Raw genomic sequence first — 27,811 nt, 5'->3', positions numbered from 1 at the left:
AGACTCCGGAGTCGGGCCGGCCTAGCCGCTGTGCGGACCAGCCAGGCCCTCGCCCTTGCCTGAGGAGCGGTAGGGCTGCGGGACCGGCGCAGACTCTGGCGGCCTCGCTCGGGAGTGGCAGCTGGGCCCTGAAGGGGAAAGGAGAGAGTAGGACGTTAAAGGGGGGAGGGGAGGTAACGGGTACCCACACGTCTGATTTGCCCGAATTGTGTTTTCTGAAGGAGTGAAGCTAATGGTATTCTTGGTATTTTCACTTGGAGCTGGTCGGGTAGCCTGTGTGCATGGGAAGTCCTAAGGAAAGAAAAGATGAGGTTAAAATTTGAATTTGGCCTTAGCAGCATAGCTATACAAGTTATACGGCTATGGTATTTATGTTAATGTGGTGCTTTTGTCGTATTAATTAATAAATAAACACTGCAACTATGGAGAGCCTCTTTGTGCCTCAGTGATGCCTGTGTCAAACCTGGGTGGCTCCCAAGCAAAATATTCGGTCTTGGATGCTGAGACCTTCGGATCGTTAACACAGCAAAGTCTGTCAAAGGTCTGAGATTTAAAGCTGTTTTTCCACGCAGTGTGTAATTAAAGGTCTGATTTCCCAAAAAGGCTTAAACTAGTGTCAAGTCTGTACTGGGACTAAAAGGCACGATTCTGAAATCAGTTGTGTATCTCAGTCTCCTGTGTTCTAGCACAGGAGCCTGATTTTCTCTAAAATTGGTTGAATACAGTAACGTACAAGTTCTTTGGTACATAGAGGTATAGGTGCTCTGTCCGCAGTTGGGGTGGCTTAAGTTATGAAGCCATGTTTAAATATTACACATGACAGTATTCTCATTTACAGTTTTGCATCCTTGGTTAACTTTGCTTTTAGTTAGACATATACAGTCTTGAAAGAGGTACACAAGTAAAGAGAATTTGAAGATAGTAATGTATCATTTCTTGTAATTTGGTTGAAAATTTAAAAATTCTGGATGTGACTTTCCTGGTGTGTACCGTTACTTGATTTCTTGTCTTGGTGTTGGGTTACCAGCAATAGCACAAAATCTTCAGTTATTGCTGAAGTGTATAGAGACAGTTTTGAATGTACATTAGTTAGGTTAGTTGATCTTTTGATTGATGAAACTACATGCTACATCTAAAAATAATGACCTTAAGTGCAGCTTTTGTGTTCTTAAATATGATGTTACAGGAAACTTTGATTTGTTGTGCCACAAATACCTTTTAGATTTTTTTCTTCATGCAAATGAGTAATGCATGTTTTTACAAATTTCTGTGTAGGAATGTTGATTTTCATCCTGGAGAAGACATCACATCCATGATAACTTGACTTAGTTTACTGAAAATGAAGCAAGACTCTACTAGAAGCATTGCTTATACTGTGGATTGTGAAGATTATGTGCACGTGGTAAAATTCAATCCATTTGATAGTGGAGATGAGTGTTCCCTCATTGCATATGGTGGCAATAATTACGTAGTTATTGGGACGTGCAGATTTCAGGTTAGTTTGTGCTATTGTTGTTTTTGTTAGTTGCTTCCTGAAACTTACTTTGCCAGTGCCTCTACTGCACAAAGACCATGGTTGCTTTCCTGTTTCCTCCCCTTCCCATGTAATCAGGGGAGGGTTTTACTTGTTCATTACATCAACAAGTCTGGGACATTTGTTGAAGAAAATATATAAATATATATAAGTGTATATATATAAAATACATGTTGGTATAAATTATCATCCTGCTGGTATCGAGTTCGTTTTTAATAGAATCATAGAATGGTTTAGGTTGGAAGGGACCTTAAAGATCATCTAGTTCCAACTCCCCTACCACAGGCAGGGACACCTTCCACTAGACCAGGTTGCTCAAAGCCCCATCCAGCCTGGCGTTGAACACTTCCAGGGATGGGGCAGCCACAACTTCCCTGGGCAACCTGTTCTAGTGTCTCACCACCCTCACATTCAAGAATTTCTTCCTAATATCTAATCTAAACCTCTTATCTTTCAGTTTAAAACTATTACCTCTTGTCCTATCACTGCACTTTGTGAATAGACTGCAAAGAAAACAGGAGTGCTCTACTAGAAGAGTAATCCCATTTTAGTATCTCTTGATAATGTTGATGACTGCTATTTGAGAACTTAAGCATGCAACTTTGGAAATATGTGACTTAATATTTGCTGTATGTTCTTTATCATCACAGGGTAATTGGCTCCTTTTTTGCACAGTTGTATTTTTTTTGATGTACATTTGCTATTTAGATCTTCTAAATCTTTCAGCTAGCCTGCGAAACAGCAAAGATGACAGCTACTTTCAGCTTTGCAACTGAAGTGTCTCTGTTAATTTTATAGATATTTCTTTTAAGGAAGGACTGTAGTAATAATTACCTAATTATTTTTTTTTCTTTCACTATTGTTTTTTTTTATCTCTCTCACAGACTGTTAGAAACAGTAAAACGTGTTTTCTTACCTTGAAATTATTTAGAGTTATCATATTATGAAAGTTTTAAAAATGTAAAATACTGTGTACTGTATATTTTTATGCTGTATAAGATTTTTTTAATTAGAGGGTTTTTTTTGCCTAGATGCTTGAAAATAGGAGACAACTGTTATCTTTGGAATCTATTTTTAAGCTTTTTTTCTTCAACTCACTTCTCTATTATGCAGTATTATCTTTGTACTTATTCTAATATGAATAACAGCATACCCGGTCTTTTTATTATTATTATTATTCCCCAAAGTCTTACTGTTGGAAGTTTTCTGAAAAGCACTTAATGCTAACCACAAAAACCTATTATCATCTGCATTGCCCTCTATCTTGCTTCTGGTGTAGGCCTTGAAAAGAAACTAATTAAAATTTTGACAATCACAGATACAAGGTAGTTTTTCTATAATTTTCATATCCTCCTTTTTCTTCCACATGTGGAGTCATTGAGTATTTCAAAGTAGGGGAAGAAAATGCTATTCTTGCTCCTTGCTTCAAGAAGCATTGAAAAACTCTGGATAATTTCATGCTTCCTCAGCTAGGTTCTTCCTAGCCTCTATATTATGCAGAGGGCATACAGAGAGGTTCTTTACCTTAAAGCAGAATCGTGACATAGAGAAAACTTTGTAGAAGTATCCTTTGAGGTGCACCATTAGAAGTGTGGGAAACTTTTAAAATTTTTTAGAGGTCAGCTGATTGACTGAGTCCACAACTCTTGTTTCATCTTTCCCACCATACAGTGTGCTCACCAGCAGGAAGAATAGACAAGTTAGTAATTTTGGTCGTGTTAGATGGCAGAGTGTACCTTTCTAGCTCCTGCTGTTTGAAGAATGTTGTTCTGGAAGTGTTAGCGTTTTTCCATAGTGTAAAAACAACTTGGAGAGAAGATAGCTTAAATGATGTGCTGGCTTTTGCTCCCATTGTTTCTTCTCATAGCAGTGTGTACTTACCATGCTGTTATAAGTGGCTTTAGTTGTATCTGTGAAGATATTACTTGTCCAAAGAATGGGCTCAGCGTCTTTGTAGCTCAGTTCTGATTTTTTGTGCTCTGCATTGGCCTCTGCTGTGAGACTGCAATAATTTCGTGTATTTTTAAGTACTTACATATTTCAAGTTAATACTTTCTTTATGTTCCAGGTTTCAATTTGAGGGTGTTACAATCTAAAAAGTTCCTAGATGTGTGTAATTTTGAAAGCCTTTCAATTTCATATCAATCTGAATTGTTAGAAGTCATCAAGATGTTGTTCTGGATTAGCTAACTATAATATTTCTATAGGAGGAGGATGCGGAAGTGGAAGGCATGCAATATAAGACTCTAAAAACATTTCATCATGGAATCCGAGTTGATGCCATAGCATGGAGTCCAGAAACTAGACTTGATGCTTTACTTTCCCAGATAAGGTATTTATAATAAATTGAGTACAACGAATCCTTATCTCTTACCTATTTTCCCTGATTCCTTAATATTGCACCAAGTTTAAAGCTTATGGGTGAAATCTAACTCTCTGGAAATCACTGACAAAGTCTCTGAACACCAGTAGAACGACATTTTCATTCTTAGAGTCATTCTTTTTTGGGGTGTTCTTTTGGTTCTACTTCCTGTGCCCGTTGCCCCTCCCTCCAGTGAACTAGCAGTAAATATTTTTTTTTCCTTATTCATTATTTTAATGGATGTAAAATGCAGTTAGTTCTTTCTTTGTACATATGTGAAGAAGGAATTCTTTTAAGAACTTTCCTAAGGATGAGACTATTGTAAGGGCCTGCTTTATAAAACTATTTGTAATGGGCTGTGTTTAGGAGTAGATAAGATGCTATTTGTGTGATCCGTTGAGGTATAAATCTAGAAAGATAGTTAACTATTAAATATGCACTTAAGAATTAAAATGTTCTCAATAGCTTGTAAACTGTTCAAAATTATTATGGTTGCTTACTGCTGCATTTTTGTACAGTCTTTTGTTTAAAATATGTTAGAAACTGGTTTATGAATTTATGTTTCGGTATTTTAAAACACTGATAATGAGGGTTCTTTTCTGTGCTCTGCCACTGAACTTCTTCCAATGGAAGTTTCAATGGCAGTTATGAGAGATATTTTAGGTAATTGATAGTTGATTCAGATTTAGCTTTGCAAAATGTTTTGTGTTTCTTTCCATGAAAAAGTATTTTTGGCACTTGATACACACTATTTTATAGATAAGTTCCAATTATAACTGCTTGTTGCCAAAGCAGAAAAGTTAAGATAAAGCTTCGTGGTTTTTTTTTTGTCAAAATCTGAATTTTCCTTTGCACGTCACTTTACAGGTTTAAACTGAAGGGAAACTGATAAAACATCCACTACTGCAGTGTTAATTGACTGAAGGGCTTTTCTTTGTCTGTTGAGTGTAGGTTTTGTACTGCGGCTTCTGATAGGAAGTTAAGGCTATTTACTTCAGACCTGCAGGACAAGAATGAGTTTAAGGTAAGGGCAGCTAAGCTGATTTTTTAAAAATTATTTAGTCTTTAGTGAAGTGTAATCTTTAACTGCCCTTCTGCCCCATTTTGCTTAATGCACTGTATGAGATAGAACATTGAACTGTGACAGATACTATATCCATCATCTCTAGGGAAAGTCATTGCATTGTATATACCTTTCTGTCTTTTAAGTGGGAATAACTGTAATTATCAGCTACATGATCTTTTGATTTAAAAGTATTTATGTAACAATTTAACCAAATTGGAGAAAATCGAGTAGAGGCTTATGAATCATCTAAAATACACTCATAAACAGAATGTCCTACAGGTGAATTTCAGGACCACATTGGATAAGGTTCCTTTATATAGAGACCTGTAAAATTTTATGTGGTTATTGGACTGCTCTATAAGAAAAGCAAATTTTGTAATTTCTCTTTCATGGGGAAACATGAACATCAACTCTTTCAAACAGTAGAAAATGTAAAGAAAGAATACTGAATTTAGTACATAACTGCAGACAGGTACGCTAAAGACGCCCATAGGCTGACACTTGTTTATTTCTAAGATAGAAACAAAGCAAACATCTACTTCAAATACAATTTCACTTCCCCTTCTTTCAGTGTGGGTGGTAGTGTTCTTAAAACAGTGATATAAAAGAAGCCAGGTATAAATACTGTTTTCACTTTATAAACTGAAAATTGGTTTTCTGGAGATTTCTTTTGTTTGCAAACTCCTATGATACTTGGATGCATACATATTCTTCAAAATTCTGCCACTGAAACAATGTCCCGGTCCAAGTACTAATATTAAGAAGGTATTTGTGCTAACCGGTTTTGTTTTGTTGAGGTCTCAGCCAAGAATGAGCAAGGCTAGTTAGTATTAAAAAATCAGGGGAGAAGGGTTCCTTCTTTTTTTGTGCTTTGGAATATGATAATGCCTCTTTTGGTGAGAGTTGTGTATCGAGTATAAAGGAGAAAATAATACACTTTAATTTGTGGTTTGGTAATTTGTATTAGTAAGACAATGATATTTGTCATACAGAAACTAAGTGAATTGCAGATGTCACTTAAGTGGCCATACTGATAATGGAATGAATAAAGGCATGTCATAAGAAGTAAAGATGGATGCTACTAAAAACCAGAACGTCTTTCCTTTAAAGAAAATGCCTTTTATGTTACTTCATACGTGCACATATCCTTAATTTCCTTTTTTCGTGTTTGATCGCATTATATGGCTTTGTCACCCAGGCAGTGGGATAACTGACATAGTTACAATCAACTTGGGTGGCACGTCTGACAAAATATTTCTAAAAGTTCTTAAGGCTGCTTGCTTGTGAGTTGATATCTGTCATTCCTTATTAAAGTCACCTATTTATATAATATCTGCCAGTTTTATGATATTGCAGACAACAGGCTTCAATGTTGTGTATTAAATCTTTTAACTTTTTAGCAGAATGTAAAGTTACTTATTAATTATGTATGTCTATTGCAATTTGAGAAATTTATAGAACTATTCATAAGCATGCAGAAGAAAAAGAATCAATGACATCCTTAATGACAGTGTAGATGATGGATGGTTAATAAGTGGAAATAATCAAACATGTGGATGAACCTAGTGTTACAGGCTCCATTCAGCTAAATTCAGCATCTAAATTCTAATTTCTTCTGTTTGTTTTGGATTAACAAGGGACTTGATGGACTGTCTGCTAAAATCAATGAGAAGTCTCTTGACTTCAGTGGACACTGGTTCAAGCCACAGATGAGTGGTTTTGCCCACATGTTTAATAAATAAGAAAGCTGTTAACTATTTTTGTTGTGGGTTAATTAATGATCAACAATTTTATGTGTTTTTGCCAAAAATTTAATGTGACAGCTGTGGTAGATTGTAACTTTCATACCTCTTCCTGTCCCTAAATCACCTGGTCCTTAGCAAAAGGTACTGTTTTATACCTTCCAGAGTAGACTTCATGTCTACACCAGCTTTCAAACTCTCCACATTGATGTGGGATACAGCCCGGACTTAACACTCAGAATTACCAATGGGATCTGCCATTTTGCTCATTAGGAACTGATTGCTTCCAGAGAAATAATCAGTACTGTAACTTCACACAAACACAACTTTGATAATTCATGAGCTTAAACTTTTAACATACAAGTTCAAATAAGCAAGTTTATTCTAATGAAGAATTCTCATAAGTTGTTTATTACTGAATTAGAATGAGATTACAAACAACACACTTTAAAAATAACAATAACTTTGAATATACCCAATGAGATGATTCTTTTCTAGCTCAATGCATGATCTATATTACAACCAAAGGGGGCAACTCAGTAGCACAGTCTGCTGAGTGCTTTTTTTTTCAGAATAGAATTTCACTGATGGGTTATTCTTTTCTCAGTGTGACAAGATTTTTTTTCTGGTATCTGACTAATACAAATGACACTTTAAAACATGCACTTCTAATTTGGGGGAATTTATTACACAGTAGTTTTGACTGGATGCCTAGAAATAAATTTGAAATGCCACATTTACATTTCCATTAAGATAGTAATTATTTTTCATACAAAAAGGTTTGTTGGAGAACTGATTCATCTACTCTTAGGACTTCTTTCTACTCAAAATGGTCCAACTTGCAGTTATAAACTTCTGTTGCAAAAGTACGTTCATTGTGTAACACACCAGAATCTTTTTTTATGATAGGTAGTGAGTATAGAGACCACAGAGCATTAATAGAACAGGTGTTGGCATTTACAGAATGTGGTATTTAGGCTGAACAGCCACAGCTGTAAGTACTAGAAGTATAGAAGTTATTTTGCCCCAACAGGAAACTAGCAATTACAATATCTTAATTATTCAACTCCAGTTGATATGAATAAGTTCCTCCAGTTTCTAATGTAGACAGAAGGATCATAAAATTTGATTGTTGTCAGCTGAATGTGTCATGGATACTTCTTCATTTTTGACATTACGGAAGACTAAAGATTGTTTGGTGCTTATGCAATACAAATGAGAATTTCTGGCTTGAATTTAACAGTAAAGCTGTTAGCTTTGCTTATGCCAGCTCCACCACTGGAATTAACAACCTAAGAACTTCATTAAGGATGTACTGAGACTGAGAAAAAAGTAAAAATCCATATTGTTACTGGGTCAGGCTTGGTCTAATGTTAAAAATAAGGAGAAAACAGCTAAAAATACATATTTTTACCTAATAGTGAGGAACTCATTAGTGAAAAGGAAGAATGTGCACTAGTGTGTTTATATCAGTGGAAATGTTGTCTTTGAGACTATCTTCTAGGTTCTTTTGACAAAAAGTGTGGAAAATACTTTCTCTGCGTGACCATCTTAATTTCTTATACCTGGACAATCATTGTACGGTACACTGCTTGTCAAGGAAGAAGTAACACCTAAGTGATTCAAAGTATTTGCAAAATCTCAGATGTTCACAAATACTCAGTGACCTATGCTGAGCTGGCTTTCAATAAAGTTTGATACAGTGGTTTCTTAGAAACAGTCAATTGATACCTCAGAAAAGCTATTTCATAAACCTGAGGTTGAACTCAGGAAGAACACATGCAAGACTTTGATCCATTGTACAGTGTACACTTTACACATGGAATTTTCAGATGAGGTACAAAATGTGCAAACAAAGCTGAAGGAAGTATGTGATTACAGTCAAAATGTAATCTCTGAACATTTTGTCTTTTATAGTAAACAATTAGTATGTGTTGCTTCTGGAGGGATACACGGAGTAATCTTACTCTGTTTTCCCAGTGGAAAAACTGTCTTGATGTAATTATCAACAAGGAACTTGAAGCATAGCGAGTTTTCCATTACTTTGTCAACACAAGTAATCCAAAATTTATGGGTTGGATCAAGCCCAGAACAACAAACAAAAGGTAAAATATGACTGATGGATCTTCTTGAAATCTTTTTCTTCTTTTGAGGTTTTCATTTGGAAATGAATTGTGGCTTCCTTCTCCTGCTTCAAATTTTGTTTAATAAAAAGCATATTTCATCAGAACTGTGGAAGTAAAATAAGGCAGGATATTTGAATTCAGAATGCTGAAAATTTTCAAAAGACTTGGCATTTCTGTCTAAATAGTTTAGCATCATCTTAGGATGTATTAGTTCTAGTATAATCCACAAGGTTTTAATAAAATTATGAGCTATTGGAAAAAATTAAGCTGGCTGCTGAAAATGTTTCTGTATTGAATTGATGAGGCATTCATAAGATTTTTTGAGGGGGATTTAGTTATTGTGCATGCTTGAGAGATTTTAATTTTTTTTTGATCAGTTCTGTGTTTGTTCCCCAGAATAGCTACACTTAGAGAACAGATAGTGTGTTTTCCTTTCAGAAAACTGTGGAACTGGTTGTTTTCATTTGACCTTGTTTTCCTCTGCAATCTCTCCATATCATGCTATTATCCAGAGGATATTTTCATCTCCTTTTTATGATACCTTCCTGGGCAAAACAAGTTCCTTGGGACTTAATCAGTGATACTGAAGAGGATGGAACAGGAACAGATACAACATCTACACATGGACATTTGCCTGACTTAAAATTTTAAGTGAGATTTCTGTCAAAAAGACCATAGATGTAGTTAATGAGAGAAAACACGGGCAAATCCTCAGGTGGAGAAAACTGGTGTCTTAACTAGCTACCAATTTTCTAATGAGGCCAGCGATGATTTATTCATACCTAGCCCCCATGTGAATGAATTTGAATGTACTTTAAACTTCGTCTGGACCCTAAATAAGATGAGTTTTGCATGCTTGCTTAATACTAAAGGTTTATAAGTTCTTTCACTTAGGTTTTTGCGGATATTGTAAACCTCAGCAGATGACTGATGTCTGTAGATCATCAACACTTAATAGAATTGAGGGGGGAAAAAAAAAGGTGTCTTGATATTATGGCCAAGATAGCTGAAAAGCCTTCAAAATATGTAAAAAATTATCTAGCTTCTAATTTTTACTAAAGCGTGGATTTTGCTTTTATTCAGAAAAGCTGTGCTGCTAAGTGGTTTTTATTATGCATAAATTATTCTCAGTACTTTGAAATAAAAATGTCTTGATTAAGAAGCTTCGGACGAGAACAATTACACAGGTACAAGGTTCCCTTTGAAATAACTTTATGCTTTCTGATACAACTGGAAATGTTTGCTTTTGACTGACAGTTCACATGTACATTCACACCATGAGTGCTCATATCTTATTCTTTGAGAATGGATGATCTATTAATTCACAGTAAAAGAAGAGCGTGCACTATACCCCATCTTATTTTCTCTTCAGCACAACAGCATATAAAGCAGAAAACACAAAGCACTGTGTCGGTTCTTCTCAAATGCTTAATAGAAATTGTGCTTAATTGTTACAGTGTCGTATGGCTTGCTTGGTTTTGCTTGTACTGTTGTTCCTCATTTTTGGTTTTCTTAAAGTCTTAAGTCTTCTGTTTCATCTTCTCTCGCTGAGAGTTTTTTCACTATTTTTTCTAAAGATAGACTTTTGGTCTGCTGTCTGTAGTGGACGTATCCTCTCAGGCAATTTATGTGCTGACTGCTTGTAAAAGGGCATATACTGGACAAGTGGCTGGTTTATTGCTCCTTCAGGAAAAAACTCTCTTGCTGCTTGGAGGAACCCCTAGTAAAAACCACTATTCAGAGATAAGAGTTACTTACCAGTAATCACAGTTCTTTAAGATATGTAGATGATGCATACATTCACTTCCTGCTCATTCTCCTCTTTCTTTCTGAGATTCATTATCTTCTACCTTCAAAATTCAGTGGTTGAAAGGAAGATAAGTTCTGGTACGATTCAATGATCTCTGTCAAGCAGGAGCATCAGGCTGACCTCTGTGGTAACTACAAGGAATAGTAGGGTGTCTTTTCACCTACAGTATGAATCTACACATGAATTTGATATTTTAAAGAACTCCAGTTACCGATAAATACTTTTTTTACCTGCCATATAAAATGATAGCTTTATCTTAACGCTCATATATCTTTCCTTTAGTGGGTCTATTAAATACATTGTGGATTGATGGAACAGTCAGCTCTAAGGTAAAAGTATTTCTTTTTTCTGGTTGACAGACATTTGATGGCCACTCAGATTACATTAATGATCTGGTATTTGCTCCCAAAGATGGTCAAGAAGTTGCAAGTGTAAGTGATGATCACACCTGCAGGTATGCATTTTCTTCAAAACATTATTGAAATAGTAGTGTTTGCCTTTTTCTGTGTGTATATGCTTTATATGCTTGCTTAAATAAATAGCCACTTATTTATTTTATTGGGCCTTCGTAGCCCACTAACAGGACAAGTGGACTGCTCTTGGTAAACAGGTTGGGGACTGGCTTTTTGTTGTGACTTGCGGGTTGTTTTTTTCCAAAACATCATTTTGAACTAAGTAGATACAACGTGAAGAAAACTTTTATCTTGGAATTACTTAGACTATAATTTCCCTTGCCGAGACAGGAATAAAAGGCATGAGAACAGGAGAGAGAAGACATGCATAGCTCAGCGCTGAACTGTATAGACCCTCTCTATCCATTCTGTCATCAGATGAGTCAAGTTTAAAACCAGTATATGTATGTGAACTCGTCCGCTTACCCAAATTTATTAGCCTTACTAGGAGGTGGGATTACATAGCCTAAAGGCAATACCATACTAATACAGTGGTACTGGCAGTTTATAATACCATGATTATAGCTGCTTCAAACCCATGTACTTAGTTATTTGTAACTGGAAGTAAAAGGGAAACATGGTTAAATACTTTGAAAAATGGTGGTTGCGGTTTTGTAGTACAGGAATTTTTCCTTGTCAAAAAGTGCCCTATCTCTTCTAGTAGTGCACATGCATCTATAAAGCTGCTATTCTTATTCCTCCAATGCAGCTCACAGTTGGAGAGATCAGGAGGGCAGCTATGCAGGCTTTCCAAGTCATTGCAATAGCAGCAAGAGTCCTAAGAAAGCATCATGTTTGACTTTGTAATAACTTTCATAATTCAAAATGTGTATCGATTAAGGAACTGTTCTAGTTTTTTCTCTGATTATGAATCATATATTTTCTCTTTGACGTTACCACCATATCAATTCCTATATAAATGTCCAGGTAGTACTCGGGCGGGGGGGGAAAGAAGTCATGTTGTCATTTTTTTCACTTAAGGCATCTTCTACCTGCTAAGAGAGCAGGGAACAGCTCTTAGAATGATTACTCTGTGTATGAGATTTTGTAAAGGGCTGATCATCAACTGGTATAAATCACAGTTTAGTAGCTTTAGTTGAGCTACTCTGTCTTACATAAATAGAAAATCTAAAAGGCTTGTGATTTTAACACCCCTAGGGAACTCAGAAATACTACTTTGACCAGTAGGCAGCTTTTCCATAGACACCCTGTCCATATTCCCAACAAAATCATTAGGAACAACTACTAGAAATGTGTGACTTCTCCATAGCTTGTTCCGATTTATTTCCTATTCTTAATTTCTTCATTAAATCTAAACTAATATTGGGCTTATTCAGCAAAGAGCTGTTTGAATGTGTGGCCTTTTTTTGTTTATTTTATGAAATGCTCAGCGTTCCTGGGATGAGAGAGAACTGTTTTAAAAACAGTAGTCTGAGTGATACTAAATTAAAAGTAAATTAAAACTATATAATTAATGTATACTATCAAGATTTCAACTTAGTAACTCTGAAAGACATTTTATGCAGTAAACCATAAAGGTTTTGGTTAAAAGCCATGGGAAATAAGTAGGATTTTTTTTGGCTACTTGAGTTCTTATTTTTTCCATTCATGCATGTGGAGCATGAAGACTTTTTTTATTGAATTTAAAGGTTGCACTTTCAAAACTAATGGAAAATACATTCCCTGGGACTTACCAAAATCATTCCTTACTTACTGTGTAATTTGCTTCAGTAGTAATTTAAGAAGAGGAATAATTCTTCTGTCTGTACTGAGTTTCTATCCTGAAATTGTTCTTGGGATACATCATCTGTTAATACCTTTGGAATAAAGTTCTAGAACAATTAGTACAAGAATATGTTTTGAGTATTTGGGTATTTTTCTGTTAGAGTTCCACTTTTAAATCTTAATAATGTCTTAATACAATGTCTCAGTATGTTCAGAATATATACAAACATGTTTAGATCTTCCCTGGTTTTCACTCAGTAGTAAGTTTAGCAGAAATCTCTAAGGAACCAAATTTTCAGTTTTCATGCACTAAACAATCTTGCCACAAGCTGCTGCAACAGTGATATCTCAGAGCTGGGTTCACTCATTTTAGTTGGAAGACAGACAGTGTAAGTCAGGTATTGATTGAAGAGGCTGTGGTGATATATTCAATGTTTATATTGCTGCTACGTCATTCAGGAGTTCTTGTTGTTTCTTGCACATAGTCTTTGTTGGCCTTATTGGTCTCATAACACAAAACTTTTTCCCAGCTGTGAAGTAGAACAGGATTAAAAATACTCTTGCATAACAACAACTGTTAAGTAGTTGTTATGTAGTGGTGAATAAAAGTGTTGTGTGCATTCATAGACAAGTGAAGAGGTGTTGGTATGTAAATATGCTGTACAATTTAGTAACCGTGTGTTTCTCTGCACTGAGAATCTCAAAACTAAGCTAACCTTAAAAAGTAATTGCTTTTCTGAAAGACGACACCTTTGGAAGACTCTTAAAATCCACTGTGTTGCAGTTACTCACAACTGTATTTATATTAAAGATCAAAATTCCTGTAGCTAAAATTATATCTGCAAAGTTGATTGAAAAACTCACATCCTGGGTCCTAAATATCATATATTATTCCTTTGCTATGTTACAAGATGGATGAAGCTGTTCACAAGCATATAGTTAATGTATATCTTTGGCAGGATATTGCAATTTTCAAATTTTGCCTATTTTATACTATTATACATAGTAGACTAATATTGAGTAACTTGCAGGATAGTATCCTGTGTTTCACACTTCTATGCATTTCATAATTGCTTTACTCTCTTAAAAATAGAAAATAAAAGTATTTTTAAAGTTTGATTGCAAATTTAAAGAAAATGGTAAAAGACTGGCAGAGGAAATATCTAAAATAACTACTGTTATATTAAACAAAAAATTGACTTAGTTCTATTTATAAGTCATGTGTACAACTGAAGTAAAAATAAATAAAAGTATCTTGTGTATCTATAAAAAAATCAAATTTAGGGTATTTATGCATTTTTTGCTGAAAGCCAAACTTGGTCACGACAGAAAGCAAAATGTTCTCTTTGATTTAATCTAATTGTTTTCCTTCAAATCTAGTTGTCTTTTCTTCATGATCTACCTTTCCTATGTCAGTTTCAAAATTCTAGATAATATTTATGTGTAAAGTAATTTGCTCGTCTATTTCTTGGTATCCCGAGACCATGTTTAATGAATAAGACAAAATCTTTTATGATAGCTTTAAGGAATATTTCATTTAATTCCTTAAAATTATAAAGCATTCTACGCTTCTTTGCACATTTGCATTCTGTGTAGGCATACATGCATCCCACTTTACTAATGAGAACTGTGTGTGCAACTCCTTGTGCACCACTATCAAGGAAAAAAAAATATTGCTGGCTTTTCCGTTATGATTTAGAAACACATAGGAGGCTGCAGGGATTCAGATGTACAAATCATTTTGTTCTGATACTTAATGAGGCCTCTGCAAAAAAGAACATAGGAAATGTTTGGAAAACAGCACGAGCTTAACAGACACCCCTCTGCTGTTGGTAGTTTTTGACACTATCTGATGTTTCTTAAAGTCTTTCATGCAAAATACCATCCTGGTAAAACTCACTAGTCTCATACGCATGCTAAAAATTAACCACCGACTGCTAAAAGGTTAATTTATCTGATAAACAGCTCATGCTTCATCCTTATATTGAACTGAAATACCAGGCCCTTAATAATGGCATCATAGCAATTTCTTATGATCATCAAGTGCTGGACTGGCTGGTATTTTAAAAAGCTGAAAAGGACTCATCCATCTCTCTATCTTCCTCTCTCTCTCTCTTTCTTTTTTTTTTATTTTTCCTTAAACTACGACATCTTCCTCTCTTTTTGTGTGTGTGATGGAAAAGAATGTACAGTTGACGTGTCTTCCACTTTTATCCATGAAGGTATTTGCCCTTTTATTCCTTTTTGAGTTCTGTTCAGTTACTTACACTACGGCTCATGTTGCTTCCTAGAGAAGGACTTTGTGAATTTATTTATCAGTCACTGTCAAGTTCAGCCTTCCCTCTTGCACATACAACAAATGCCAGTCCATTAGAAGCTTAGTTTTTCTCCCTGGACAGAGATTCAGGGGAAAGGTTTGATATCACTGGAAACTAAATTAACTTGAGTCTCAAAATTTATTGTAGTATTTTGTCTGCTTTGTTTTTTTTTTTTTTTAATCTGTAGTATATTTGTTTACATGGTAGTCTGATGTCTTAGTTATTTTGTGTAGGTCTTTCTCTAGACAATACGAAGGAAAGCCCATAGTAACTCTTGTTTGTTTGTTTTGTCTTCTCTTCTTTAATGTGTTGCCAGCACTTGTTGCACTTGAGTCTTACCTTGTTAATTCAATAAATACTTCAGTCTTTGGTTATATTGAAGAGTTGCCATTCTCACTTATTCCTGCCTCCAAAATTATATTTTATTTGTATCTTCCCAATCCTAGTGCACTCGATGGGTTTTTGCCAAAATTAAAAAAAAAAAAAAGGCATCTTATGTCATGTTGTTCTATCTTCATCTCTTTGTTGTGATAGAATTCCCCAGTGTCTCTTCATATAAGAAATGTCATCCCAAAATATTTATCCTTTCTGAGGTATGCTGATTACAATTCTCAAGCTAGTTATGCATTATAATTGATGAAAATAAAGGAGAGTCTTTGATTATTTTTAAGAGTCTAGTCTTTGACTTCATACACTTTCTGTATGCATTCCTGTATGTTCCCCAAATGTAGTCTTATACTATTTCTGTTGTACTTTACAGCCATGACGCAACTATTAACCAACAATTTCTGTTGTACTTCACAATCACTATGCAAGTATTAACCCGTCTCCTGTTACAGTATCCAGTCAGCTTAAAAGAAAAAAAAATTAAAAAATCACTTTCTTAATCAAATGTTTGGAACATTACTACAGTCTGGTCTTAAGTGTGGATGAATAATGCTTTAGTTAGGAAGTCTTCAAAATATGCGGATGAAATGGTAGCTATTTCCTGTGTGACACATTATGACACATGTTAAGGGTCACACAGTCCTAGGATGTAGTCTGTTCTAAGTAGAAATCATTGCATTAGATTTATTTAGCAGTTACCTTGTATTTTAGAAACTCATTGGCAGGATTGTAATTTAGTTTCTCAGTAACAGTCACCCTACAGAAACATTTAGTTCCATGTCTACATTGAAAACAATAAGCTGATAAATCTGACAGCTAATTTTTCTTTGGTTGAAAGCATACAACTGAAGCTTCACATTTGTGCAAAAATACTGCTTAGTCTCTGACTTTGCTTTAGATAACTTTAAGGGTATTTCAGTAGTAGTAGTTGTATTTCTTGGACTTACTTCTGAGTGTGCATGTTCTGAAATGTGTGTGAGCAAAGAATATTCAGTTGAGATGCTCGAGATAGAACATGTGCAGCTCCCCTGCCTCTCCTACCAACATTGCAGGGGACAATCAGAATTATATCCGACAGTTACCAGTGAAAAATACATCAGTGCTTGTGTATCCAAGTAGATATTACAAGAAGCTATAGGTAACATGGATTTTAATGCCAAAATCCGAAAGATTCTAATTACTGATTCTTTAATGGCATTGACATTTCCTTTGACCACCAAAGGAAAATAGTGAACATGTGTCAACTTTATGAAAGAGTATTTACACATTTGTTCTACGAAAAGGCTTTTATTCTACGGATCAAAAATCAATGAAGGAAACGTTCTACAGGCACAAATTTAGGAACCTGTATGCTGAGTCAGGAGATAGTTTAAGGTGGCTGTGCCTGGTGGACCTAGTGCTAAGCAGCACAGGTGAATTTCCCCTTTCTCCCCACGCAACCATTTTTGTGGCTTGTTTTGCACAGTGTGCTGTTTAAGGAGTTCTGCCATCTAATTTTGCAACAGATTCTGCAGCCATGAACTGGTAGTTGGCCACTGCGTTACCTGATTTATAAAAACTTAAATTCTTTATTTTGTCAGTAAAATAAAATAAATTACTAGAAATTATCTTTAATATTACCCCTTTCTCTTCCTCTGAACAGCTAGAGTGGATTTCCACAGTTCCACTTCAGCCTTCTGTTCTTTCATGTCCTACCTCTTATCCTCTTCGGATCTTTGATAACCACCTCCATATGGAGTTGGCAGAAGACCTGAGACAAGGCCAGAGTTGGTTGTATTCTTCACAGTGTTAACTCATCTCTGTATTTCCATTTTCCTTTTCTGAGATCTTCCTCTCCTCACTCCTTGCTCTCAGTGAGGAACAACTTCACTCTACCTTTGCTGTGTGATCTCTGTAACAGGAATCTCTCCTTTCTCCATAGTCCTCTAGGCTTTTCAGAGGTGATAGAATTTTCCTCACACGTGGAATGTATCTGATGGAGATATAAAGAAACGTCAGAAAGGGGGATTTAAGTAAGATACTATTTAAAAAACAAAAACCACCCCAAAACATGTTGGGCATTTTTAAGAGTAGGTCAGTAATCTATGAATAATGGTTCTAGTTGATCGTGCTTTGTGGTTGGGAATGGTACCAGATGTCAAGGTTTGTTCTAGCCCCAACCCAACTCACCAAAATTGTTGGAAACCTGGTATTGAAAGAAATACTTTTTTTACTTCCATCTCCTGGGTATTTGAGAAATGCCTGAACATTGCAATATGGTTTTGTTCTTTTACTATTGCAAATTATGGAGTTTATTCAGTTAGGATTTGGTTTTGCTCTCTAGTTAGAATTATTCAGAATTCAGAAAGTTGGAATATAAAATAAGGATCATCTCCATTGCCACAAGACAGGTTTTCAGATGTTCTAATGAATACTTTGCCAACCTTAATAAAAGTCTATTGTGTGATAAAATTACTGCGTATGTGCAGCATGTCATTATCCATATTCATGCATACGACATACAATGTAGTTCCAACATAGCTTGAATATCTTTGTGGTTTGAGATAACTGCAGTTGTCATTTGTTTGTTTAATCATAGGATGTGTGTGATAAAAGAAATGTACTAACTCAATTTCTTTAACTGCATTTGCAACTATCTGTATTTTATGTTAATTTAAATTTTGTGAGCACTGCAGCATATAATTTCTCAGTCCTTAGTTACTTAAAAAGTAATGAATGTGCTAGGCAGATTACATATTATTTTTGAGGCTTTATATTATTCAAATTTTGGCCGTTATTTCAACTGTTGTTATTCAAACTTTTGTCCTTTAAATTTATTGTGGAAGCTTTTTTACATATCAAAAAAATACCACAAGCCCAATAACAAGTCTATACAACAATGGTGGGCGGAGGAGGAGAAGTAAGAGGGGTGACACATTGCAGGGTTACAAAAAATAAGAATGTTTGGAGAAAAGTAGATCCTGGTTTGCTTTGGTATAAAATCATGGTAATATTAGTAAAGTTTCAAGGGCTTTGAATGGGAGACAAAATGCTCAGTTTGGATTGATTTACATGATAGGAATGTGTACAAAACTCAAGGGTTTTTTTTAGCATCTGTAGCTGATTTGGTTATGATTACCGAGTAATTGAGTAACTGAAATTCAGTTTGGCTAAATTTTTGGTCTTTGCACATTTTTTACTTGGGTTAGTCACAAAGAAATATTGAAAAGAGTTAATTGAACACATATGTAATTGTAAACATCCATACCAGCATAGATATGATGCATTCAGACAAGGATCTGTTTTGATATGTATTGTTTGGTTTAGTTTGGTTTGGTTTTTCAAAACTAAATGATACCATCTTTGTTATCAAGAAAGAAAGGAGAAAATATGAGGGATATTTATCCTTTTTCTCCCCCTCCTATGCTATTTATTACTAATAATCTTACCATTCTTACAAAGCAAGAGATACAAGTCTGGCATTTTATAAATAACAAAGTTAGGGAGGTAGAAAGCATAAATTTCTGTCTCAACACCTAATAACCTCACTCACTTCAGGGAAGGAAATATGATGGCATGCTCCTTTGGCCAAAATGATTCACTGTCTTCTGTTATATCATAATTTTCTCCCTGCACAGTAAATACACATGGAGAGTGTTGATTTGACTTGGACAAATCTACAAGGCAAAATTTTTGGCAGTAGAAGAAAGTATTGTATGTTTCTAAATTACCTAATCAAGTAGATATTTCATTTTTTAAACGGTTGTCAAGTTTTTGTTTTGACTTTTTTTAATAAGGACACTGATCCTTCAAGATTAGAGACCCTGTGTTTTCTACAGGGAAAACAAATATTTGATCTGTTGTGGTTTGGCATAAGAAAACAAGGTTGTTCATTAAATATATTTACTTTATTCCCATATATTTTGTCTAGACTTATGATGTATTATTTAAGAGTTTTTTGAAATCTCTTAAATATAAGGCTTTAAGCACCCTGGTGAGATATAAACTGAAAAAGTCTGGAGGAAGTCAGCAAAAATCCTCTAGAATAAACAATAATAGCCACTCATCTAACTGAAAAGCCACTCATCTAACTGAAAAGACTGGGCAGAACACTACTTAAAAAGTTGGCTGTTTCTAAGGTTTGGCGTGTCAGGGAGGAAGGATATATGTGTATGTTTCGGTGTGAAACTGCATATAAATAGTATGCAGCCTCATGGTTCAGACTGATGTTCACAACTGTGATGTCTTTGTCCTACAACTGAGCTACTGATTTTGTAGGAAAAGAGGCGGTTGAGCAGTGGCTGAGGTAAAATGGTCTCAGTTTTGGTTTTGTTGCATTTTATAAATGAAGTAGCTCCGTGGCTCATTAACACTCACATCGAATGCATCCAAAGAAAACTCACTCATCACCTAACCTAGTTTTGGTGTTTCAGCATACGCTTCCCTATGACCAAATACTGTTGATTTTTTAAATACTTTTTTTAACTGATTGATATGTACTGTAGGTGTTTCTACAGGAAAAGATTACACTGGCGCATGTGATTTCTTTGTTGAAAGCTTGCCAAGACCCTTTGTGGGCTAGTGTTACCTCTGCCATGGATGCCTTTGTTTGCCTTAGCTTCATTTTTAGCTTCTTATGTTTCCATTACTCGATCTTTTCTTACCAGGAAGAAATGGAGATTCGTATATTAGACAAGCAAAATACTTTAGTGCATGGTCTTATCCTTTACATGGTAATGTGGATGATTTAAGTTGCTTGGTACTTCACTCTAGGTTGCTTGTATCAGCTAGACCAACGCTGACCTTCCTGCTTTGTATTGTCTTACTGTAATTTATGGTATAGTACAAAGGCTGTACTTATGAATACAGCGTTGACTTATGAATACAGTGGGAATGTGTCATCTGGATTTCATGTCTAGACAACTAAACTTGTCAAATTACTTCGATATTGCCCTTTTAAACAGAGGTTCTGCCTAGTTCATCAATGTTAAAATACATTATCTTCAGCACTGACTGCTTTTACTGACTTGAAGTGATAAAGCACAAACACTATTTCATTTGGTCACTTCCTTTGCGAATGCATTGAGGCACTGAAAGTTAATGTATTTGCAGTCAAATGGCAATAAATAGTTTAATACTTTTGTGCAGTCAAATGGCAATACATAGTTTAATACTTTGCTTTTTTTTTTTTTTTTTTTCCCCACTTTAGGGTCTGGGATTTGGAAGGAAATGAGAAAGCCCATTTTGTTTTACGTTCTCCCGGAATGAGTGTTTGCTGGCATCCTGAGGAGGCTTTTAAGGTTGTGTTTTCCAGCTCTTCCCCCTCACCACTTTTAAAATAACAGGAGGGTAGACTTATCTAAACTGTGAATCTTTGATGCTGTAGTAAGATTGAAGTTTGGGGAGCTAGTGTACATTGTAACTGGATATTGGTTGGATCTGCTAATGTGAAGTCACTGTAAATGAATTGTCATTCTTGTCATTTTACCTCAGTCCCTCACTCCTCCCATCATAAATATTCCTTCTTGATTACATATATCAGTTGTTGTTATTAACTATTCTATTGATTGCATATTAACTTACAGTTACCAGAGAAAAGTTCAAGTTTTTCTCAGTCGTGGTAACAGAGTTCACCAATAACATAGACTTTTATAACGTGTGCCAAGTTTTGAAAAGAATCTCTTTGAAGTTAGAAGGGGATTTTTTGTTGTTGTTCTTGCTTGGAATATATGAAATATGTTCTGAAAAAATCAAAACAAATCAATAAACTGTGATTTTATACTTATCTGTTTATTGTACTAGGCAAGATTAATCAGCTGATATATACCAAAATATTCAGCTTCATTATTGGTCTAGTCATTGCAATCTTGGATTTATTCCTGTTGTGTCAATCAATAACTGCTTTAAGCAGCTCCAAGTAGTTGTTCAGATTGCCACAAAAACACTCCCTCAAAACAGAAAAAAAGCAGTCAAATAAGGTATCAAAATATTTACATAGCAATAGGGAAGAAGGATCTCTATTCTCACCGCACTTTCCACCAATATCAATATCCGGTCCTTACTAAGAAAACTAGGAAAACTGTTGATTCAGGTGGTATCACAATTGAATGCATTTGCTACTCTTGCTACTGGGCAACTTTGTTCGCACAACAAAATTACTCGATTAGCCCAAAAATATTGCAATATTACACCAGTCTTACATATTAGCTTGTCTTTTATTTGACCCTTATCAAAGAGTAGGCACAGGATTATCTTTTTTTTTCTTTTTTCTTTTTTTTTTTTTTTTAAAGAAAAACCCCTTCAAAAAGCTAGTATAACTTGACAGACAGATGGTTGAGCTTACTGCAGGTCAAAATGCTTACTGCACCATATCCTTTCGTTTCCAGAAGAGCATAAGAGCATGTTTTGGTGACAGCTTTCTTTTTCCAAACAAACTCAGATGTTATTGGAGTACTGTTTTTAATACTTTGCCTGCTTTAATTATTGTTCATGACTGACTGAGAACCACCTCATGGAGAAAAGCTCTTTCATCATTTAATCACAAAGCTCTTTCTACAATACTTAATACTACTTGAATATATTACTTTAATAGAAAAAGCTTAGATAAAATCTGTTGCAAACTGTTATAGGATGAAGCAAGAGATGGTATATAAATTCAGTAAGCGTGAATCCAGATTCTACAGTTACACGGATCAATACTGTTTTTTCCTTGTACAGCACTATGTCTGTCAGTCAGTTCTTTGTAATCATAATGTGAACTTTTTAAAATTAAAAGAATAACTTTTTGCTTTACAATTCTAAAATCACAGTGCATCTGTGGTTAAGAACTGGTGCTTCTAAGTGCTAAAATTACATACATAGATGCTTAAAGATATATATAGACAGAATCATGCAATCACTATATATAATAATGTCACAGTAATATAAATTAAAGTGCTTTTTATTTATTGGTGGAAGAGTGCTCAGGAGAATGTTTTCTTGTACAAAGTGAAAAATCGTACCTATTTTAATAATATTAATATTTGCTTGAAAGTATGCTAGGTTTGCTGTAGAGTAGAATCATAGAATGGTTTGGGTTGGAAGGGACCTTTAAAGGTCATCTAGTCCAACCCCCCTTCAATAAGCCCCTTTTGAATGTTCCCACACACACACACCTTGACAGGTCATCTATCACCTCTCTGGGCAACCTGTTCCAGTGTCTCACCACCCTCATTGTAAAAATTTCTTCTTTATATCTAGTTTAAATCTACCCTCTTCTAGTTTAAAACCATTACCCTTTGTCCTGTCACAACAGGCCCTTCTAAAACATTTGTCCCCATCTTTCTTATAAGTCCTTTCAAGTACTGAAAGGCCGCAGTAAGGTCTCCCTTCTCTTCTCCAGGCTGAATATCCCCAACTCTCTCAGCCTGTCCTCATAGCAGAGGTGCTCCAGCCCTCTGATCATTTTTGTGGCCCTCCTCTGGACCTGCTCCAACAGCTCCACGTCTTTCCTGTGCTGAGGGCTCCAGAGCTGGATGCAGTACTCTAGGCGGGGTCTCACAAGAGCAGAGTAGAGGCACAGAATCACCTCCCTTGACCTGCTGGCCACAGTTCTTTTGATGTAGCCCAGGATATGGTTGGCCTTCTGAACTGCGAGCACACATTGTCGGCTCAATGTCCACCTTGTCACCCACCAGAAGCCCCAAGTGCTTCTCGGCAGGGCTGCTCTCAATCCCTTCATCCCCCAGCCTGTATTGATACTGGGGTTGCCACAATGCAGGTGCAGGACCTTTCACTTGGCCATGTTAAACCTTATGAGGTTCACATGGGCTCACTTCTCAAGCTTGTCCAGGTCATTCTGGATGGCATCTCGTCCCTCAGGCATGTCAACTGCACCCCTCAGCTTGGTGTCATCTGCAAGCTTGCTGAGTGTGCAATTGATCCCACTGTCTATGTCACTGATGAAGATATCACTACCAATAAAACTATTAAGATTCATTATGTGCTAAAGAACATTCTGTTAATTTCTCTTAACAGCTGATGGTAGCGGAGAAGAATGGAACAATACGATTCTATGATCTAATTACACAGCAGGCCATTCTCTCCCTAGAGTGTGAACAAACGCCACTGATGTCAGCAGACTGGTGTTTAAAAAATACTCTGAAAATTGGAGCCGTTGCTGGAAGTGATTGGCTAATCTGGGATATCACTCGCTCCAGGTATTTTTATACATGAGATAGCTTGCTTTATTCTATTCTTAAGCAGTACATGAAGAGATTTGGCTACTTTGCTAATACAGCACTTAAATGCACTATGTATTATATCATCTGTTCAGTAAATAAATGAACATTCATCACAATTTATGAAATCAATACAGATCATTCCCTGGCATTCTTTGTTTCATCTTTATCTATTGGTATTTATCTGTTAAAAATAACATTGTCTGTCTTTTTGTCCATTTGAGACAGTACCCTCACTACTGTGTACCTCTCACTGTAAGTTCTATGTGTTTGTTAATTTAATTCTGTCATAAATATGTAATTTTTGAACCATAATAAACTGGATAACTACTTCAGTTTTCCTACTCCAAATTGAAATGTAAGCTGCAGGAATGCTCTGGTTTTCCCTCAGCTTCTTCACAGAGAGTTAACAATGTGTGCCCTTCGCTGTTTAAATGATACATACCTTTGGTACTTACTGTACAAACTGTAGTTGTTTGCAGAACAGTTTCTTACCTTGAATGTCTGTTTTAGTTATCCACAGGATAAGAGACCTGTCCATGTTGATCGAGCCAGATCATTCAGGTATAAGTGTTGTCTCTGTTCTGTGGGTTTTGTCTATATAAATCTATGTATATGCAAGCAGTTGTGAGTTTAGGGACCTGGTTGTGCCTCAGTTATGTAGTTTTTAGGGGGACCTGGTCTATAAACTTCGTGAAATTTGTGAATGAACTACACTTAGTATATATGTGTAACATTCCCATGATTTTTTTTGTTTTGCAACAACATGCATACGGGGCTGTAAGTGGTGGATCATTTACAAGCTATTTCTCTGAATTTAGTTCTCTGGTGTTAGTGGAATATCTGACAGCTTAACACAGTTAACCATAAGGGAGAGAACTCCACTTTCTGTGCACTTCTGATAGTCTGATAGGGTTATCTGAAAAGTACGTTCATTTTATTCACAGGTGGTCCCGAGTGAATGAAAATCTCTTTGCAACCACTGGATATCCAGGAAAAACAACTACTCAGCTGCTTGTTCATCATTTAGGACATCCCCAGGTAAATTTTTGACTTCAGCTTTTGACTGGAATTGCATCTGTTCTCTTCAAATCAGCCTCATAAATAGTTTAAAGCTACAATTAAAAACTAGCCCAAACCATCCAGAAATACCGCTTGGTCTACCTACTTTATTTTGTTTTGTGTTATCCACCCAAGGGGAAAAAAAAAAATCACACCGCACTTAACTTGCTATTTTAAAAGCTGCTTCATCTCTTTCATGCATTTCATTAGTTTGCTTTGCCTCATTTCTGCTAAAGGGAAGAAAAACACATTTAACCTGGTTTTTAAGAAATCTTTTAATATTTCTGATTCTAAAGGGGCTAAAACCAACTGGTTATCTATTTTACAGGTTTGAATTAATTATATTTCAAATCATTAATGAAAATACAGAGATAATGAACGCAAAGCATAGGAAATATTTTGGTTTTGCTGGAGTTAGTATACATAGGTAATGCTTACAGTAATAATATTACCTCCAAACATACTAGTTGTGAGTACATTTAAATAACAGGAAGTAACTTCATTTAAAAAGATTTCTAAGTTTGAATGTATGCCTTTAAAATAATAATAATGAAAACTGTTGAAACAATTTGTTATCATGCAATATTTTGCTGTATCTTAAATGTACTAAGTAGCTACTGGAACTAAGTAGCAGATAATCAAATTTTTCAGTTGGATTTCTGTTATATTTTAACTTTATTTGTTAAGGAGTACTAAATTTATGGTGTTTTTATCTCTATTCAACTCAGTATGTGGTATAGAAATCATTTTTATGGTAAATTTATATGATATTTCTCTCTCTCTCTCTCTCTTTTTTTTTATTTTTTTTTTTTTTCTTGAAAGCCTATTCTTACTGGCACTGCAGCTGTAGGATCTGGTTTGACATGGCATAGAACTCTTCCATTATGTGCAGTTGGAGGAGATCATAAAATTTTCTTCTGGGTAACCGAAATGTAAAATAAGCATTTGCTTTTGAAATGAAACTTTACAGCATAATGTGTCTTTTCTAGTAAAACGAAGGAATTTACTCTTTGTACTGGTATTTATTCACTTGGAGAACGTAAGAAAGAAACAAGTAAAATATGAAACACTTGCATTTGATTTTTAGTTTGCAAATACAAGAGCTTTTGTAAAATCAGTTATCATACATCTGGTACTTGGTTCCTTCCCTTAAAATAAAATGTACACTTTTTTAACATGGTATTTGGTGTGGAATGAATTCTTAAAAGTGGGGGTTTTTTAAGAGATTTTGTATCCAGCAATCTCAGTCTGGCAATCTTGCTCTGTTAACATGGCTCAAATACTTTGAAATTGTCCAGAGTACCTACAGAAAGAACACCTGTCTGTATTAACTTTCCCAGTCATTGCTGTCTTATAAGAAAGAAATGCAATAATGTACTGTCATAAAATGTTGTCTGAGTGTATTTGCTGAATCAACTAGTTATTACTAACAGTGAAGAAGCTAATGGTATAATCAGAATGATAATTTTTAGAAGTATTATTTCTCTTAAGGTGACAGAGGGATTTACTTTAAGTACGCCAAACAGTGTGTGGGTTTTTTCTGTTTAGAGCCTTTTACTTCCAACCTTTTACAGGAAAATCAAAGACATTCTGCTTTCTAGAAGCATATTTTTCTTGCCCCTCCCATACAAGACCTAGAAATGAAATAAAAAAGAGTAAAAGACGGAGACAACTCCTGTCCTCAATATCCTTTCTGTGTGCTTTTGCAAGTGAAGTGATATCAAGGCCTTCAGCTAATGTAACAGCTCCTTAGAACATCATAGCCATCCTTATTAGCAGCAGTTAGATTTTGAATTATTCTTTTGTTTGTTCCTATTTATGCTGGACATACACAACTAATTCAGAATTAGGACATTGAAAAGTGATGTTACAGTCACCTTTTAAAAACTGAGACCATATTTTGTTTCTCGTAATTTCTTATCCTTGAGAAATTTTGCTTTCCAACTACCACCAAAATTTACCTAGAAGATGAATATAAAGTTAAACTATTTTCAGTATTGCCTATTGAATCGTATCCTTTGTAGGAGAAAGGACTTAATTTCCTAAAGGTTTTAAAGTTCTGTTTATTTTATTCACAAAGGTGTTCTACTGACTGCCCACAATAAAAACTCAAATGTGTAAAGCAATCCTCTAAGGCTTTTTCTGGAAAAGTCACATTCCTTTTTTCTGTTAAGTACTATCTCTACTTTTAAAGCATGTTCTTCTAACTGTGATACCTGTTAAGGTTTTTAAGTAACTCTGGGTAATGGACTAATTATTATTTTTTAAGGAAAAAAAAATCATTCTAATGCGGGGGAAAAAAAAATTAATACCTGCAGGTAAGCAAATGAAGATGCACTCTTACTGTCTGCATTTGTAGATTTCCGAGTCACCAACAAACTGCTTACCATCTGTTCCAAGATACTATAGTCATTGGATTGTATTTATCAATGAAAAATACTTTTAGAAAAAAATCTATAGTAATTAAATTTATACTGTTATAACCCTGGAAGGTCTTTTTAACCTTTTAGGATTGTCATATGTACTTTAAATTTAATTTGTTTGCCCTCTTCTAAACAAAACAGCCAAGAAAGACTTTTTGTGTGTTGTCATCATTTTCTTCTATGTTAACATTTTCACTGTTCTTCTTTAATATTTCCACCAAGCAAGCAAACAAGCAATAATTAGCATAGATCATGAGTTTTCACTTGTGTAGCTGATAATATCCCTGTCTCCATAAACTGTGATATAATTGGACAATTCCAAATTATTTGGAAGGCCTTTTTTACTTTCTCCAGCAGGGTTACCATCTGCTGCAGCTTGATCTCCAGTTACCCTTACTAAGGAAGCTAAACCTGAAATTATCACAGAATTTATTTCTGCTCATTTTGGAGGAATGTAATTCCAAATCCCAAATTAAAACAACTTCTACAGATAGAAATTGGAGGAGTCCAAAATACTAAAATCAGAAAGACCCCGCACTTGTCTAGGCTTTCAATGAAAGAGGTAATTATTAAAGTGATATTTGAGATCCTTGTACAGAAAACAAG

General features: G+C 35.2%; 1 protein-coding gene across 1 annotated transcript; it reads left to right on the top strand.

The window, feature by feature from the left end:
* Nucleotides 1-1,268: 1,268 nt before the first annotated feature.
* Nucleotides 1,269-25,960, top strand: NUP37 (nucleoporin 37kDa). The gene is made up of 9 exons (XM_009887411.1): nucleotides 1,269-1,495; nucleotides 3,742-3,866; nucleotides 4,848-4,920; nucleotides 11,000-11,094; nucleotides 20,711-20,801; nucleotides 23,518-23,699; nucleotides 24,234-24,284; nucleotides 24,668-24,761; nucleotides 25,605-25,960. The coding sequence occupies exons 1-9, from the start codon at nucleotides 1,340-1,342 to the stop codon at nucleotides 25,716-25,718; spliced, it is 981 nt and encodes a 326-aa protein (XP_009885713.1). The 5' UTR covers nucleotides 1,269-1,339; the 3' UTR covers nucleotides 25,719-25,960.
* Nucleotides 25,961-27,811: the final 1,851 nt, after the last annotated feature.

Source organism: Charadrius vociferus, unplaced genomic scaffold (assembly GCF_000708025.1).
Source record: "Charadrius vociferus isolate BGI_N301 unplaced genomic scaffold, ASM70802v2 scaffold196, whole genome shotgun sequence".
In the NCBI taxonomy this organism is placed as follows: Eukaryota; Metazoa; Chordata; class Aves; order Charadriiformes; family Charadriidae; genus Charadrius; species Charadrius vociferus.
This window is presented reverse-complemented; position numbering and strand designations above follow the sequence as displayed.

Bases quoted from the DNA above. Each gene is read 5' to 3' on its own strand.
- NUP37 (XM_009887411.1), top strand. From the start codon at position 1,340: ATGAAGCAAGACTCTACTAGAAGCATTGCTTATACTGTGGATTGTGAA. The intron at 1,496-3,741 runs GTTAGTTTGTGC...ATATTTCTATAG, and splicing joins TTGGGACGTGCAGATTTCAG to GAGGAGGATGCGGAAGTGGA. The intron at 4,921-10,999 runs GTAAGGGCAGCT...TCTGGTTGACAG, and splicing joins AGGACAAGAATGAGTTTAAG to ACATTTGATGGCCACTCAGA.